Raw genomic sequence first — 17,287 nt, forward strand, 5'->3', positions numbered from 1 at the left:
TCATTCCCTCGCGTAAAAGGCATGTCATTATTTAGTAATCAAATGCTACCACCTTGTGGTTGAAATGCTTCCTCATAACCTTACCTAAAATAACCTACTTTTTATGTAGCGCTAACATGTCTCTTTGCCAATGCCACCTCGAAGCTTATGAGCCCAACGTAATATCAGCGTTAATTTGTTACGTTATATTACAGTTTTGACTATCTCTTAAAGATAATTCTCTAATGTATTCCATGATATCCCTTTATCATTGATTTATTCGACTGATGAGGACCATGGTCGTGATGGATATGCTATGGCCTACATATGGGAGTCACTTGGGGGTCACTGCACTGGCAGTCACTCAAAGTTCAGAAATAACTGACCGAGCCCTTAAATTATAGTATGGGTGTCCAGGTTGAAGCGTCATGTGCTGCAGGCCTATGCCGAGTTAATATTAGTTGCAGGGTTGTCGAACTGCAGCTATTTCAGACGGGGGGGTTGGTCTATTCTCATTGGATCCGTTGATTCCAAGAGTTTCTCATGAGGTACGAGTGGGAGGAGAATTTGAGGCAACGAGTGATATAAAAAACAATCCTCTTCTGTCCAGGGAAGACAAGAAAGTATAAATACCGCTGCTACTCCTAGTATTCAGTGGTGCTGCCGAGTGGTAGAACAGTATTTTAGCTCCGCTATAATAGCAATGAAGATCACACAATTAAACTAAAAATAACAGACATTCTCGACACAGACTGACTATACAACATTGGATTTTTGTTACATTATATTGATGAAAAAATATTTTAGTTAAGAGGTCGCCAAGACTAAAAATAGCAGTGACTAAAGATTTTCTACCGACTACAGACACTATCAATTGACGAGTCCAGCTGCGTATGGGCTTGGTCCGGAATTTCGGTTGAAAGCTTGTCTTTGTTTTAATAGCTTTTTGAGTGCAATTTACGTTGCAGAAGATGTATTCAAAACGGTGTTTCGTTTTACTAGTTCTGTGCGTAATAGACAAATCACTTTCGAAATTGTTTGAATCCGAGGAAATTGTACCTGTCCGGATAAATGGAAGAAGCAGCGGTCGTTTTTGGAAACGAAGTGAAGAACAGCCGAGGTTTAGACTCAGTGCCTTTGGCCGCGATTTCACTTTGAATTTAAGCCCGGATAACAGTTTCTTATCTCCTACACTGACAATTCAACGCATCAAAGCTAAAGATATCCACGCTTTACGCAGCGCCTCAGGTGCCCAGGGGAGACACTCTGAAACTGAAACTGACTTTCACAACTTGATAAACAAGACTGAGCAGATAGAAAGAGATTTGAGAAGCTGTTTTTATTCGGGGACTGTGGACTCCAACCAAGATTCTGTTGTTGCGGTCAGTATCTGTTATGGCATCCTTGGATCGTTTGTTACAGACGGGGATGAGTATTTAATTGAGCCCAAAGTGCTCGGCTCAGGGAAAAGGGAGAGGTCCACTGAACAGTTACATTTGATCAAAAGAAGGACGCCCACAGAAGCACCAAATCACACTAAAACTGTCTTTGATCAACTGAGGGAGGAGAGTAATGTAAAAGCAGACAACGAAGGTTTTCTGCATGAGAAAAAAGATCCCGTGAGACAATTACGAGGGAAACGCTTTGTATCAGCACCACGATTTATTGAGACGCTGGTGGTTGCAGACACGTCGATGACACATTTCTATGGAGATGAGATAAAGGTAGGATATATTCGAGTAATATAGCCCATGCTGATTCACTCATTTGATTGCATTTAACAAAAATGAAAGTGCCATACTGTCACAATTCTATATTGATCATTTACTACATTATAATTGCAATGACACTTTCTTGCACACAAAAACTGGTTGAATCAAAGTTGTTTCCACATAATTTAACCCCCCCCCCCCCAAAAAAAATGTGATGACTGAATTAACGTGGGAAACTGAGTGAATTAACACAAAGTCAATGCAAGGGCATTTCCTATTTTTTTCCACCCAACTTTTAACCTAAATCCAATGACATGGTGACATTTGCTGTTGATTTCACGTTTAATTCACTGTCAGTTGACAACTCAACCAAATGTAAATCAAAACTAGACGTTGAAACGACAACTTCCCACTGGGTACAGATTTCTTAACAGGCTAGTTAAAGGTTTAAAATCAATCCAACTCCCAATGCGGAAACACCCACAATCAAATGCTTTAAAGAAGAAAAACTCATTTCTGTTTCAATTGAAATAATGCTAGGCTATATTTTGGATGCAGAAACAATGTTTCTGCTCTGTTATGCAAGACTAGGCTCTCCACACTTGCTATTTATCTGATATGCATGGTGTAAACTAAGTTGGAGTAATGAGATCATAAAAAAAAAGAGTTAATATAGATTAATGAGGGGATTGGGAAACATCTGAAGTCAGTCAGGAGAATTATACTTTGGCAGTAATTTCTTTCCGCATTCTTTATGACTTAGCTGTGAGCATCACCATTAAAACAATGTTGGGGGCATGTAAATGATAAAGAGCATTTGACATTTTTAAGGATACTTCCTTTTTTTGTATACAGTACCAATCAAAAGTTTGGACACCTACTCATTCAAGGGTTTTTCTTAATTTTTTACTATTTTGTACATTGTAAAATAATAGTAAAAATAAAGAACCTGGAATGAGTAGGTGTGTCCAAACATTTGACTGGTACTGTATGTGTTTAATTTCAGTCTCGCTGTTATTTCACTCACTTAGTTTTAGGATTTTAGGATTTTAGCTTAAATCATCACCAACAGTGTTGCCTTGTAATCTCTAATATCTAACTGCCTGTTGTCCTCCCTTGATCCAGCACTATATCCTGACCTTGGTCTCTGTGGCAGCCCAGCTTTACAAACATCCCAGTATCAAGAACCCTGTCCACATGGTGGTGGTGAAAATGGTGGTGGTGGAAGACGAGGAGGTTGGACCGTCACTCTCCAATAACGGGGGAGTCGCTCTGCGTAATTTCTGTGCCTGGCAACAACAGTTCAACCCGGCCAGCCAGAGGCATCCTGAGCACTACGACACTGCTCTGCTTTTTACCCGAGAGGTGAGCACTGCCTGCATCAATGTCACAGGTTTTCCCCAACCACTTATTCCATAACCATCTTACCATATGGTTTGGAGAGTTAATGAAATAATGTCATATTTTATTATGTGATCTCTAATGAAACACAATTGCCTGTGTCAATGAATCAGATCGGATGAGCTTTGAAACAAATAGGGCTGAAGGCTCTCCTATGAGCTATTTTTAGAATGGTTACAAATCAGCCTTGAGTGACGATGTCATCCTTAAAATGGCCAGAGTGTGGGTGTGATGTTGCTGCCCTGAATTTGACCTGCCAAAGAATGTGTGCCACGTCTTGTCATAAGATAAACCAAAAACTCGAGACCTAAATTGGAAGTAGTTTGTACATGTGGTCTCCAGTGAGTGATGCTTCTGCAAAACAAGGTGTACACATGCTGAGTTGAATTTAGCATGTCGCTCTAAGTCCAGATGTCCTTTGAATCATGTATAGTTGTGTCTTGTGGTTTGGGTCATATTCCCCAGGAAACATGTATCTCAGTTACAGAGAGCCATCCTGACATGTGAAGGGAAAGGCATGTTGTTGAAATACACTGCTCAAAAAAATAAAGGGAACACTTAAACAACACAATGTAACTCTAAGTCAATCATACTTGTGTGAAATCAAACTGTCCACTTAGGAAGCAACACTGATTGACAATAAATTTCACATGCTGTTGTGCAAATGCAATAGACAACAGGTGGAAATTATAGGCATTTAGCAAGACACCCCCAATAAAGGAGTGGTTCTGCAGGTGGTGACCAGGCCACTTCTCAGTTCCTATGCTTCCTGGCTGATGTTTTAGTCACTTTTGAATGCTGGCGGTGCTTTCATTCTAGTGGTAGCATGAGACGGAGTCTACAACCCACACAAGAGGCTCAGGTAGTGCAGCTCATCCAGGATGGCACATCAATGTGAGCTGTGGCAAGAAGGTTTGCTGTGTCTGTCAGCGTAGTGTCCAGAGCATGGAGGCGCTACCAGGAGACAGGCCAGTACATAAGGAGACGTGGAGGAGGCTGTAGGAGGGCAACAACCCAGCAGCAGGACCGCTACCTCCGCTAAATTCGCCACTGGCGCCCTGTGCACTTCTCAGATGAAAGCAGGTTCACACTGAGCACGTGACAGGCGTGACAGAGTCTGGAGACGCCGTGGAGAACGTTCTGCTGCCTGCAACATTCTCCAGCATGACTGGTTTGGCGGGTCAGTCATGGTGTGGGGTGGTATTTCTTTGGTGGGCCGCACAGCCCTCCATGTGCTCACCAGAGGTAGCCTGACTGCCATTAGGTACCGAGATGAGATCCTCAGACCCCTTGTAAGACCATATGCTGGTGCGGTTGGCCATGGGTCCCCCCCTAATGCAAGACGATGCTAGACCTCATGTGGCTGGAGTGTGTCAGCAGTTCCTGCAAGAGGAAGGCATTGATGCTATGGACTGGCCCGCCCAGTCCCCAGACCTGAATCCAATTGAGCACATCTGGGACATCATGTCTCGCTCCATCCACCAACGCCACGTTGCACCACAGACTGTCCAGGAGTTGGCGGATGCATTAGACCAGGTCTGGGAGGAGATCCCTCAGGAGACCATCCGCCACCTCATCAGGAGCATGCCCAGGCATTGTAGGGAGGTCATACAGGCACGTGGAGGCCACACACACTACTGAGCCTCATTTTGACTTGTTTTAAGGACATTACATCAAAGTTGGATCAGCCTGTAGTGTGGTTTTCCACTTTAATTTTGAGTGTGACTCCAAATCCAGACCTCCATGGGTTGATAAATTTGATTTCCATTGCTCATTTTTGTGTGTTTTTTTTTGTTTTTTTGTCAGCACATTCAACTATGTAAAGAAAAAAGTATTTAATAAGAATATTTCATTCATTCAGATCTAGGATGTGTTATTTTAGTGTTCCCTTATTTTTTTGAGCAGTGTATATCTCTGATACCACACCTTTACTTTCCCCACATCATAGATCTGCTTCTGTCTGCCAGGAATATTTATTTGCTTCATTTTATAATGGAAAAGTGGAGAGAAAAAACAACCAGGGACAAATACAAATGCTGTCTAAAGATTCACTGTTTGAAACTGCTGCTGTCTATCTTCCAGGATATTTGTGGACATCAGAGTTGTGACACCCTAGGAGTTGCTGATGTGGGAACCATGTGCGATCCAAAAAGGAGTTGCTCTGTCATTGAGGACAATGGACTTCAAGCAGCCTTCACTGCTGCCCATGAACTTGGTATGACTTGGGCATTAAAAAAATATACTTTCTCAAACTTCAATAGTGACCATATATAAAGATACTATAGGTATACATACATTTAGCCTCTTGTCAAAAATGTTCCTCTATATGCACAGAAATATTGTCTACAAATAACTTAATTTGGACAGAAAGGGGCACACCCATGAGCCGAAAGATTATGCAAAAGTTTGTTAGCCTACAACTAATAATTGTGTGGTCTAAGGAGATAAGAACTTGTTAAGATAGTCAACCCCCAAGCCTAATGTAGATCTAAACTATTAGTAACTTTACTTCCATAGCATACCTTAAATGGTTCACATTTAATTTGAATGGGTTTTCAGGGTGCCCCTTTCGTCCCATGATCGGTACTGAATACTGATACAGTATTGTTCTCCTTTAGGCCATGTGCTGAGTATGCCTCACGACGACTCCAAGAATTGCGAGAGGATGTTTGGGAATCTAGGCGGCCATCACATGATGGCCCCTCTGTTCGTTCACCTCAACAAGACTTTCCCTTGGTCCCCTTGCAGTGCTCTCTACATCACGGAGTTCTTTGACAACGGACACGGTATGTCATGCTGACAAACAACACTGACAACTCTGATGTAGGCAAATAAAACTGATTTGGTAACACTTCCTAGGAGGAAGTGTCGTCAGAAGGCTGGACGTGAATGAAATCCGATATACATTTTAAAGACCGATTTAAAAAAAAAAATATGTATTTTTTAAATATATTTTTTATACTAGAGCCTTCTGTTTTTACTAGAGCCGTCTAGGTTAAACCACTTGTATGAGGGCCCAGTTTTCACTTCTCTATTTTCTTTTACAATATCTACCCAATTAAACTAAATATGGCCACTGAAAATACTCTTCCAGTAGGCTTATAACAAGTTTAAAAGCATTATACCTGCGGGCTTCACAAGTGTTCACAATGTTACCTAATTTCTCACCTCAGGTTTGCTTATATGCAAAATACTCTCTGCAGTTGCAAAAAAATCTCAATATGGAGATACGGTGCATTCGGAAAGTATTCAGACCCCTTGATTTTGTTACGTTACAGCCTTATTTAAAAAAATCCTCAAATCTACACATAATACCCCATAATGACAAAATGAAAACAGGTATTTAGTCATGTTTGCAAAGTTATGAAATATACAATTTCCATAAAATACAACATTTAGATAAGTATTCAGACCCTTTGCTTTGAGACTCGAAATTGAGCTCAGGTGCATCCTGTTTCCATTGATCATCCTTGATGTTTCTACATCTTGATTGGAGTCCACTTGTGGTAAATTCAATTGATTAGACATGATTTGGAAAGGCACACCTGTCTATATAAGGTCCCACAGTTGACAGTGCAAGTCCGAGCAAAAGGAATTGCCCGTAGAGCTCCGAGACAGGATTTTGTCGAGGCACAGATCTGGGGAAGGGTACCAAAACATTTCTGCAGAATTGAAGTTCCCCAAGAACACGGTGGCCTCCATCATTCTTAAATGGAAGAAGTTTGGAACCACCAAGACTCTTCCTAGAGCTGGCCGCCTGGCCAAACTGAGCAATCGCAGGAGAAGGGCCTTGGTCAGGGAGGTGACACTCTGACAGAGCTATAGAGTTCCTCTGTGGATATGGGAGAACCTTCCAGAAGGACAACCATCTCTGCAGCACTCCACTAATCAGGTCTTTATGGTATGGCCTTTTTAGAAATGTCTAAAAATCAGTTTTTTCTTTGTCATTATGGGTTACTGTGCATAGATTTGAGAAGGAAAAACAACCATTTTACTCAATTTTAGAATAAGGCTGTAACGTAACAAAATGTGAAAAGTCAAGGGGTCGGAATACCGAATGCACTGTACATTTGAAGTAACAGCTGTTACAAGCAAATGTTCTTTATCAGTTAGTCAGTGATTCCAAAGAGAGCGTATGTGGCTAAGAATGTGGTCTGATCACTGGGTCAAGAACACCATCACACTAAAGCTCATTGAACATTTCTACAAATAAACTCAGCAAAAAAATAAATGTCCCTTTTTCAGGACCCTGTCAAAGATAATTTGTAAAAATCTAAATAACTTCACAGATCTTCATTGTAAAGGGTTTAAACACTGTTTCCCATGCTTGTTCAATGAACCATAAAAAATTAATGAACATGCACCTGTGGAACGGTCGTTAAGACACTAACAGCTTACAGACGGTAGGCAATTAAGGTCACAGTTATGAACACTTAGGACACGAAAGAGGCCTTTCTACTGACTCTGAAAAACACCAAAAGAAAAATGCCCAGGGTCCTTGCTCATCTGTGTGAACGTGCTTTAGGCATGCTGCAGGAGACATGAGGACTGCAGATGTGGCCAGGGCAATAAATTGCAATGTCCGTACTGTGAGATGCCTAAGACAGCACTACACAGAGCCAGGACAGACAGCTGATCGTCCTCGCAGTGACAGACCACGTGTAACAACACCTGCACAGGATTGGTAGATCCTAACATCACACCTATGGGACAGGTACAGGATGGCAACAACTGCCGCAACAACTGCCCGAGTTACACCAGGAATGCACAATCCCTCCATCAGTGCTGAGACCGTCCGCAATGGGCTGAGAGAGGCTGAACTGAGGGCTTGTAGGCCTGTTGTAGGAAGGCAGGTCCTCACCAGACCTCACTGGCAACAATGTCTCCTATGGGCACAAACCCATCGTCGCTGGACCAGACAGGACTGGCAAAAAGTGCTCTTCACTGATGACTCGCGGTTTTGTCTCATCAGGGGTGATGGTCGGATTCGTGTTTATTGTCGAATGATTGAGCGTTACACTGAGGCCTGTACTCTGGAGTGAGATCGATTTGAAGGTGGAGGGTCCATCATGGTCTTGGGCGGTGTGTCACAGCATCATCGGACTGAGCTTATTGTCATTGCAGGGAATCTCAACACTGTGCGTTACAGGGAAGACATCCTCTTCCCTCATGTGGTACCCTTCCTGCAGGCTCATCCTGACATGACTCTCCAGCATGACAATGCCACCAGCCATAGTGCTCGTTCTGTGCGTGATTTCCTGCAAGACTGGAATGTCAGTGTTCTGCCATGGCCAGCAAAGATCCTGGATCTCAAACCCATTGAGCACATCTGGGACCTGTTGGATTGGAGGGTGAGGGCTAGGGCCATTCCCCCCAGAAATGTCTGGGAACTTGCAGGTGCCTATGTGGAAGAGAGGGGTAACATCTCACAGCAAATCTGGTGCAGTTCATGAGGAGGAGATGCACTGCAGTACATAATGCAGCTGGTGGCCACACCAGATACAGACTGTTACTTTTGATTTTGACCCTCCCTTTGTTCAGGGACACATTAATCAATTTCTGTTAGTCACATGTCTTTGGTACTTGTTCAGTTTGTCTCGGTTGTTGAATCTTGTTCTGTTCATACAAATATTTACACATGTTAAAGTTTGCTGAAATTAAACAGTTGACAGTGAGAGGATGTTTCTTTTCTTGCTGAGTTTAGGTAATCATGGGTTTGAGAAGCTTCAACTGTTCAGAATGTGTCTGTGAGAAGACTCCAACAAAGTCAGCTTCTGTCACTGTCAAATCTCCACATTATACAACCTTCAGATTTTTTAAAACAGACCTCTTGTGTGTTGAATCACAGGCGACTGCCTCTTGGATCCACCGGAGAGCATCTTACCGTTACCCAGTGTACTTCCAGGCACCACATACGGCCTCGACCGCCAGTGCCAGCAGATGTTTGGGGAGGAGTTTGTGCATTGCCCCAACACCTCTGACAGTGACGTCTGCAGCCAGCTGTGGTGCCGGGAGGAGGGCAAGCCCCACTGCACCACCAGAAACGGCAGCCTCCACTGGGCGGATGGCACCACGTGCGCCACCAACAAGAGCTGTCTGCACGGTGCATGCATGGCAGCCCACGAGGTCACACAGCCAAAGGTAAGCCCTAGTTTTTCTCAGAAAAGGGGGGAGAAAAAAAATCCCCCATATTTGGTCTTGTAGTATTGCATTTTGATATCAACACTGGCTCAGAATGCCTTGTTAGTTACTGTATGTGTATTAATTGATCTGTGATAGAGTATTTCCTTCCTGCATTGTAAGGAAGACTTTTGAGAGTACAAGCTCTTTAGCATGTCGATAAATTTGATTTATAAACTGACATGCTGGCAGTAAATATACTTTTTTCTCACCCACTAATAAAAGCTTGTGAAAACACACACATGACCACACACAGTTTAGTATTGCCAAGGGCGCAACGGGTTCTGCAAGTGGTGACACACAGGGCAGGAATGTGGTAGACAGCAGAAGCGTGCCACACTGACTGACAGATTTACCCAAGTCATGGCATGCCAAGAGACGCTGATGTCTCAGCCTAGAGTGTGGTTGAGTTGGACGGCTCATGTTATCAAGGCACTCAGTACTCAATCTGTTACGTTTTGGCTTTACCACAGGTGGTTGTGGATGGTGGCTGGGGCGCTTGGGGGCCATGGCAACAGTGCTCCAGGACATGTGGGGGGGGGGTGGAGTTCTCCTACAGGGAGTGCACAGATCCTGTGCCCCAGAACGGCGGAAAATACTGCGAGGGCCAGAGAGTTCAGTACCAGTCTTGCAACACCCAGGCGTGTGAGGATAATGATGGTAAGCCATACTTGCACTATAGCATTTCACTTTTTTTATATAGTGGTGAGCTATAGTGACGTTTGTAACCTAGGTTTTTCAATAAATGTCTCTGCTTTGATATTAGTTCGATGGATTATTATAATTTTTTTGCTTTGTCATTTTCTCCAACATTAGCGAAGAGTTTTAGAGAGGAGCAGTGTGAGAAGTACAACACCTTCAACTATCTGGACATTCTGGGGAACATGAAGCAATGGATTCCAAAGTACGCTGGTGTGTCGCCCCGGGACAGGTGTAAACTCTTCTGCCGGGCCAAAGGCAGCAGTGAATTCAAAGTCTTTGAAGCCAAGGTATGTTGACTGAAAGTCATCTGTAGAAAGTTAGCCACTGTAAATAAATAATTTTACAGCTTGCCTTCACTGTTTGGTGAATCACAGTGTTTAGTCAATTGAGACGTCAACTTTGCATTTGTGGTCCATAGGTTGTCGACGGCACCACATGTGGTCCCGACACTACGTCTGTCTGTGTACAAGGCCAATGTGTCAAGGCGGGCTGTGACAAAGAGATCGGCTCCAACAAGAGGCTTGACAAGTGTGGCTTGTGTGGTGGGGATGGCCTCAGTTGCAGGAAGATCACTGGTTCATACAACAAAGCCACGTGAGTACACCTAAATATTCCAATTACATTTCTGGCAACAAGCATGTATGACCCTAATAGCTATTATGATCCAGACTAAATAATAGGCATATTTAGAAAGTATTATTGGTTGATAGTCTTTTGTGCTGCTGATGTGATTACAGCTGTAATGAGACATTTAGCTTCTTTCTTTCAGTTACGGCTACAGCGACATTGTGACCATTCCTGTCGGGGCTACCAATATTGACATCAAACAGCGTAGCCATAGGAACATCAAACACGATGGAAACTACCTGGCGGTCAAGCGAGAGCGCGGTGGCTACATACTGAATGGTAACTTCTCTGTGTCCACGGTGGAGCAGGATATCCCTGTTCTCGGGGCTGTGCTGAAGTACAGTGGCTCGTCCACCACCTTGGAGAGAATCCAGAGCTTCAGACAACTGAGGGAGGCCATCACCATCCAGTTGCTGGCCACTGCTGGGGAGGCATCTCCACCCAAGGTCAAATACACATTCTTTATCCCCAAAGATGTGTCTTTCACTAAATCCAAAGAGAGAAAGGCTTCGCTGCATATGATCCAGGCTTTCGGTGTGCCCCAGTGGCGTTTGGGCGAATGGTCAGAGTGCTCCAAGAGTTGCGGCTCTGGGTGGTCCCGAAGGAACGTCGAATGCAGAGACAACGCTGGTTTCCATTCCAATACCTGTGATAAGGACCTGAAACCCACAGATATCAGACCCTGTGCTGATCTGCCGTGCCCCATCTGGCAAATGGGGCCTTGGTCGTCCTGTTCACAAACTTGTGGCCAGGGGGAACGCCGACGCAGTGTTGTCTGTATAGACTACACCGGCAAGACTGTCGAGTCGGAGAAGTGCGACACCAATAAGCAACCCGCGCCAGTGTCGGGAGAGTGTGTTTACCAAATGTGCTAGCGAGGAGCCAATGAACTTTGGTAGGGGTAGTGTAGTGGACCCTTAACCACTCCGACCCGACCGTGCTTTAGAGAAAAGCAGGAAAACCCTAGTTAGGAAATTAAGAGTGCACTAACTAACCCGGACAGGTTCAGGGCACTGGCCTGTGACTTTGTTTTACAACCACTAGAGAAGTTTCAACCAATAGAGATCTACCTCAGGATGTACATGTTTTGATCAAATAGACAAAGGTACTGTGTGCAACTTATTATTCTCTCCGAAAAGCTATTACTTTGCAGAAAACCTACTGACAAACACCATTGCGGTTAAATATACCTCAATTTTCCAGCATATAACCCAGAACTATACAGTCAAAGACTCCGAGCCAATAAATGACCTGGGCAAATAAAGTTAGTCTGAAGGCATACTATTTGTACCATAACATGTGACATTACCATTGCAAGACAACTACTTAGTGCTTATTATTTAGAGTAAAAGGGGTTTGTGTACGCATTTGTTTAGGTACACAATATGGAAAACTTTGTAGAATACCTACTTTATTTGTGGTTTGCTCTTTTGTTTCATTTCCTTTGGATTTTTTTTTTCTTTCTAAATGTGAGATTCTGTTAATGCCTGTAAAAAAAAAGATAAAAAAAAGCTCAAATCTGCTATCTTATTGATTAATGATATGTGGTACTGATATGCTTCCAGATAAATGTTAATTCTCCCATTATCATTCAAATCATACAGGTGATTAGGTCTTCTATTAACTAATGTCTCATGGACGGACTACGTAACATAATCTGACGCAATTACGATTTTAGATCTGGGCTTCCGAGATTAGACGTTGACAGACACTAAATAGAAGAATGTACTTTGTAACAAAAAAGCAACCAGCATAGTTAGTAAGAATGAACGAGACATTTTAGTGTTCATTAAAAAAATACTTTAGTTTGAGTTTACACTTTCTTTGTGTAAAATGTTGTTTAGCATAGACAATGGTCAGGAATCTGATCTGAGGCAAAAGTGTAACAGTGGACTTTTCCTCTGCTCTGTACCTTTTTTTTATGTAGTGTTTTAAAGAAATTCTATGGCTACAGAGAATTGGAAATACACCCAAATTCATTATAAACATGTGTAAAATATGATCTATTTGCATAAAGAACAACTCCTTTGTAATAATTTCATAGTTGTGTTTTAAAATGTTATTATTCATAATGCGAAGAATGCTCTATTGTTTGTCAGATGTCTATGTATATGTTTGATTTCTCATTCCAGTTTTGTATGTCATAAAACAAAAAAGGCAATATGATATACCTTCAGTGAAGGACCATACTATATTATTATTATTATTTTAGCTATCTTTTTTTAAAGCTATTTATTTTTGTAAAGTTTTTACCTTGGACATGAAATTATAACATTTTCAGATGCTGCTGTCTTTGAGATTTATGTCTACAATAAAATGGTAAAATACATCACATTTTACTATATGCTGTAAGCATTGAGTGTCTTGTTTTTACCCGTTTGGAAAGTTAATGACCGACTTTAGGTATGTCTGGCCTACATCAGGCCTGCTTCTCCTTCCACTGCAGTCTGCTGGTTAAACACAGAGAATAAAAATATGTGCAAACTACACACATTGTTCAATCTTCTCATTAGATGGGACAATCATTAGATTGTCACGGATTACCCCGGTACTGCTGCTCTTTCTGTGCACCAGTTCAGGAGATCTACGCCACCGGCCTCTAGGCGTCACTGAACTGTCTCATTACGCACACCTGATTCCATTTTCCCTGATTAGTAATTCTATATATGTGCCCTCTTTACCGTTGTCTTGTCAGTTATCGTTCCCATGTCCGTTGGTCTGTGAGTACCTGTGCTTTATTTCGGCTTTCGTGCTGCGTGTATTGTGCACTTGTTATTACGGGTCTTGTCCTGTGTAGTGTATTGCGGGTCTCGTCCCGTGTATTTATTAGATGTTTTACCTCTCTCTTGTTTGGGTTACATCCCTGTGTTTTTGTATACATGTTTGTTTTGGGCTTCGTCCCTGTGCCTTTCATGGCATGTTGTATTTTTGGGTGGAGTATTAAAACACCCTATTATGTATTCCTGCGCCTGTCTCCAATCCTTTATACAATATGACAGACATACATCAGACAATGAAAGTATGTTTTAAATTATCCTTGGTCCATAATTTCTGTTCATCTGGCTAGCATTTATGGGTTTATTGTATTACATGAAAACATCTTGATCAGTTAGCTTTGAGGTACCGTAGTCAATATGAAAGGAGCTATTTGACAGCATGATCCTCATCCAAACAGAAGAATTCAGAGGCTAATGGACTATCTCTAGTATCATCCACTAGAATGGTCCAGAATTGTGTCTGCAGACTCTTGACCAAAGTATAACAATAACCTATTCTGAGATTAACCTGCAGCTGTGCCTGCAGAAATTATAGCTAATTGCTTTGGATACATGACAAATCAAATGCAAAAGAAATTCCATTGTCATTTCCACACAATGTTTTTTGGGCACAGCTGATGGATTCTGCTCATGTATTCGTAGGGTAATTCAATGGGATGCTAATGGGCTTCCCACTGGGCACACTGGTTGAATCAACGCTGTTTCCATGTCATTTCAATGAAATTATGTTGAACCAACATGAAATAGAGGTTGAATTGATGCTTGTGCCCAGTGGGTTGACTACATAATACAATGGGGTAAGAAAATAAGTGTTTCTAGTGGCCTAGTAGGCTACAAAGCAACCTCTTCAATGGGTTTGGACCTCTTGGTGATCAGGTGTTGGACTGACAGAGACCCGTGTTCAAGTCCCAGTTGGGCTACTGGTTTAGGGCCTTACACACAGGGAGCTGCAAACCCTGTCAAAGCCACCTACAGTTTATGAAAAATCTTAAACTGTAACAGGACAATGTGGAGAGGGAGAGTGAGCTGTAACAGGGGCTTGATCCATGGATCCTGCGATGCAAAGGTGCCACAAAAGCCTGGGCCTCCCCTCATGAAAAAGTACTACTGAATTACTACAACCTATTTGTGCAGTAGTGTCTATGTAACAATAATGGCTTAGAATTGGCTCTCTTGTGCTTGTCTTTATTTTCTAAAAGGTTATGGGGTACAGAAACAAAAAGGAGTATCTGAAGCTACAGTGCATTCGGAAAATATTCAGACCCTTTGACTTTTTCCACATTTTGTTACTTTACAGCTTTTTTCTAAAATGAATTAAATTGTTTGTTTTCCTTCATCAATCTACACACAATACCCCATAATGACAAAGCAAAAACAGGTTTATAGAACTTTTTACAAATGTATTAAAAATGAAAAACTGATCACGTTTACATAAGCATTCAGACCCTTTACTCAGTACTTTGTTGAAGCACTTTTGCCAGCGATTACAGCCTCAAGTCTTCTTGGGTATGACACAACAAGCTTGGCAAACTGGTATTTGGAGAGTTTCTCCCATTCTTCTCTGCAGATCCTATCAAGCTCTGGCAGGTTGGATGGGGAGCATCGCTGCACAGCTATTTTCAGGTCTCTCCAGAGATGTTTGATCAGGTTCAAGTCTGGGCTCTGGCTGGGCCACTCAAGGACATTCAGAGACTTGTCCTGAAGCCACTCCTGCATTGTCTTGGCTGTTTGCTTAGGGTCGTTGTCCTGCTGAAAGGTGAACCTTCATTTTTCCCTTAATCCTGACTAGTCTCCCAGTCCCTGCCACTGAAAACCATCCCCACAGCATGATTCTGCCACCACCATGCTTCACCGTAGGGAGGGTTCCAGGTTTCCTCCAGACGTAATGCTTGGCATTCAGGCCAAAGAGTTAAATTTTGGTTTCGTCAGACCAGAGAATCTTGTTTCTTATGGTTAGAGTCCTTTAGGTGCCTTTGGCAAACTCCAAGCGAGTCATATGCCTTCCGTCTGGCCACTCTACCATAAAGACCTGATTGGTTGAGTGCTGCAGAGATGGTTGTCCTTCTGGAAGGTTCTCCCGTCTCTACAGAGGAACTCTGGAGCTCTGTCAGAGTGATCATCGGGTTCTTGGTCACCTCCCTGACCAAGGCCCTTCTCCCCCGATTGCTCAGTTTGGCTGGGCGGCCAGCTCTAGGAAGAGTCTTGGTGGTTCCAAACTTCTTCCATTTAAGAATGATGGAGGCCACTGTATTCTTGGGGAACTTCAATTCTGCAGAAATGTTTTGGTACCCTTCCCCAGATCTGTGCTTCAACACAATCCTGTCTCAAAGCTCTACGGACAATTCCTTCGACCTCATGGCTTGGTTTTTGCTCTGACATGCACTGTCAACTGTGGGACCTTATATAGACAGGTGTGCCTTTCCAAATAATTTCCAATCAATTGAATTTACCACAGGTGGACTCCAATAAAGTTGTAGAAACATCTCAAGGAAAATAAATGGAAACAGGATGCACCTGAGCTCAATTTAGAGTCTCATAGCAAAGTGTCTGAATACTTATGTAAATCAGGTTTTTTATTTTTATCTAAAAAGCTGTTTTCACTTTGTCATTATGGGGTACAGTGTGTAGATTGATGAGGAAAAAACAATTTAAGGCTGCAACATAACAATGTGGAAAAAGTCAAGGGGTCTGAATACTTTACTGATGCACTGTAGTTAAGTCAAAGTTGAATGAAGACAAGGCATCAAAGGGATTAATAAAAAAGTATAAATTGTCACGCCCTGATCTTCCCCATTATTCTGTGTACTTATACCTGTGTTTTGTTTGTCTTTTGCCACGTCGTCTTGTTTGTCAAGCTTACCAGCGTTCGTCCTGTCAGCTCCTGTCTTTTTCCCTGCCTCTTTTTCTCTTCCTCCTGGTTTTTGACCCTTGCCTGTCCTGCACTTGTACCCGCCCACCTGACCACTCTGCCCGTCCCAGACCCTGCCTGCTGTCCTGTACCTTTGCTCCCCCTCTGGATTACTGAACTCTGCCTGACCCCTAGCCTGCCTACCTTGACCTGTCATTTGCCTGACCCTGGTGTTACAATAAACATTGTTACTTCACACGGTCTGCACTTGGGTCTCACCTTGATTCCTGATCAAAAATACCTAATTTTATATGTAATTAATTTGATTTAAAAAAAAAATGCAATTAAGTTTATAAAAGCGTATTATTATTTGTTTGATTATATAACTACAGTTAGAAACTTGAGGAAATAACATGTGCACTAGTCTTGTAGTGAAATAAGATGTGAATTTTGAATAGGAAAACAGTAAATGTGTCAGTTTTCAAAAGGGTTAATGTAGAATTTTTTAAAAGGAGCAGAAGCAACTCAGTAGTGATCAGCAATTACATGTCACAACACACTTTGATAGCAGTAGTAATTCAATCAGGATTGAGTAGGCATTCAGCAGTCATCTGTAAGCATTGTGTAGTGATTCAATAGAACATGTATAGGAATGTGTGGGTTTTAAGTAGTAGATCCCCCTCAGTGGTTCCACAGTAGTAATAATTATTTTGTGATGAGTACGAAATGAACGTCCCAATTTATCACTCATTACTACACAAATCACTACTGGTTTACTACACATCTCAATAGCAATCAAGTAGTAAAACCATTAGGTTTTGTGTAGAAATTGTGTAGTAATGATGAAAAGTAATTAAGTAGTACTTACACCATTGCCCTCACTCTGAGTGTTCTCGCATTCACACCAAACTCCAAATTCTAATAGCCAAGCTCCAACATGACCATCCCACCGCAGCCCACCAACGTAACTAGTCAGATAGAGAGGTGTAGGCCTAATATGGGAACGGTCCATGTGGTGCAGAAGTGAGAGCACTAATCCTGAGCCAGCGGCACAAAAGCAC

The 17,287-nt window shown here is 42.4% G+C and overlaps 1 protein-coding gene across 1 annotated transcript; it reads left to right on the forward strand.

Moving 5' to 3' along the window:
- Positions 1–565: 565 nt before the first annotated feature.
- LOC109905607 (A disintegrin and metalloproteinase with thrombospondin motifs 8) lies at positions 566–12,940 on the forward strand. Its single transcript, XM_020503074.2, has 9 exons — positions 566–1,703; positions 2,817–3,056; positions 5,175–5,307; positions 5,711–5,878; positions 8,941–9,233; positions 9,746–9,932; positions 10,089–10,261; positions 10,393–10,568; positions 10,744–12,940. The coding sequence occupies exons 1-9, from the start codon at positions 951–953 to the stop codon at positions 11,474–11,476; spliced, it is 2,856 nt and encodes a 951-aa protein (XP_020358663.1). The 5' UTR covers positions 566–950; the 3' UTR covers positions 11,477–12,940.
- Positions 12,941–17,287: the final 4,347 nt, after the last annotated feature.

This window comes from Oncorhynchus kisutch, linkage group LG15, assembly GCF_002021735.2.
Source record: "Oncorhynchus kisutch isolate 150728-3 linkage group LG15, Okis_V2, whole genome shotgun sequence".
Classification (NCBI taxonomy): domain Eukaryota; kingdom Metazoa; phylum Chordata; class Actinopteri; order Salmoniformes; family Salmonidae; genus Oncorhynchus; species Oncorhynchus kisutch.

Coding starts and splice junctions, on each gene's coding strand:
- LOC109905607 (XM_020503074.2), top strand. CDS start 951: ATGTATTCAAAACGGTGTTTCGTTTTACTAGTTCTGTGCGTAATAGAC. Junction 1,704..2,816: donor TCTATGGAGATGAGATAAAG/GTAGGATATATT, acceptor CCCTTGATCCAG/CACTATATCCTGACCTTGGT. Junction 10,569..10,743: donor GGTTCATACAACAAAGCCAC/GTGAGTACACCT, acceptor TCTTTCTTTCAG/TTACGGCTACAGCGACATTG.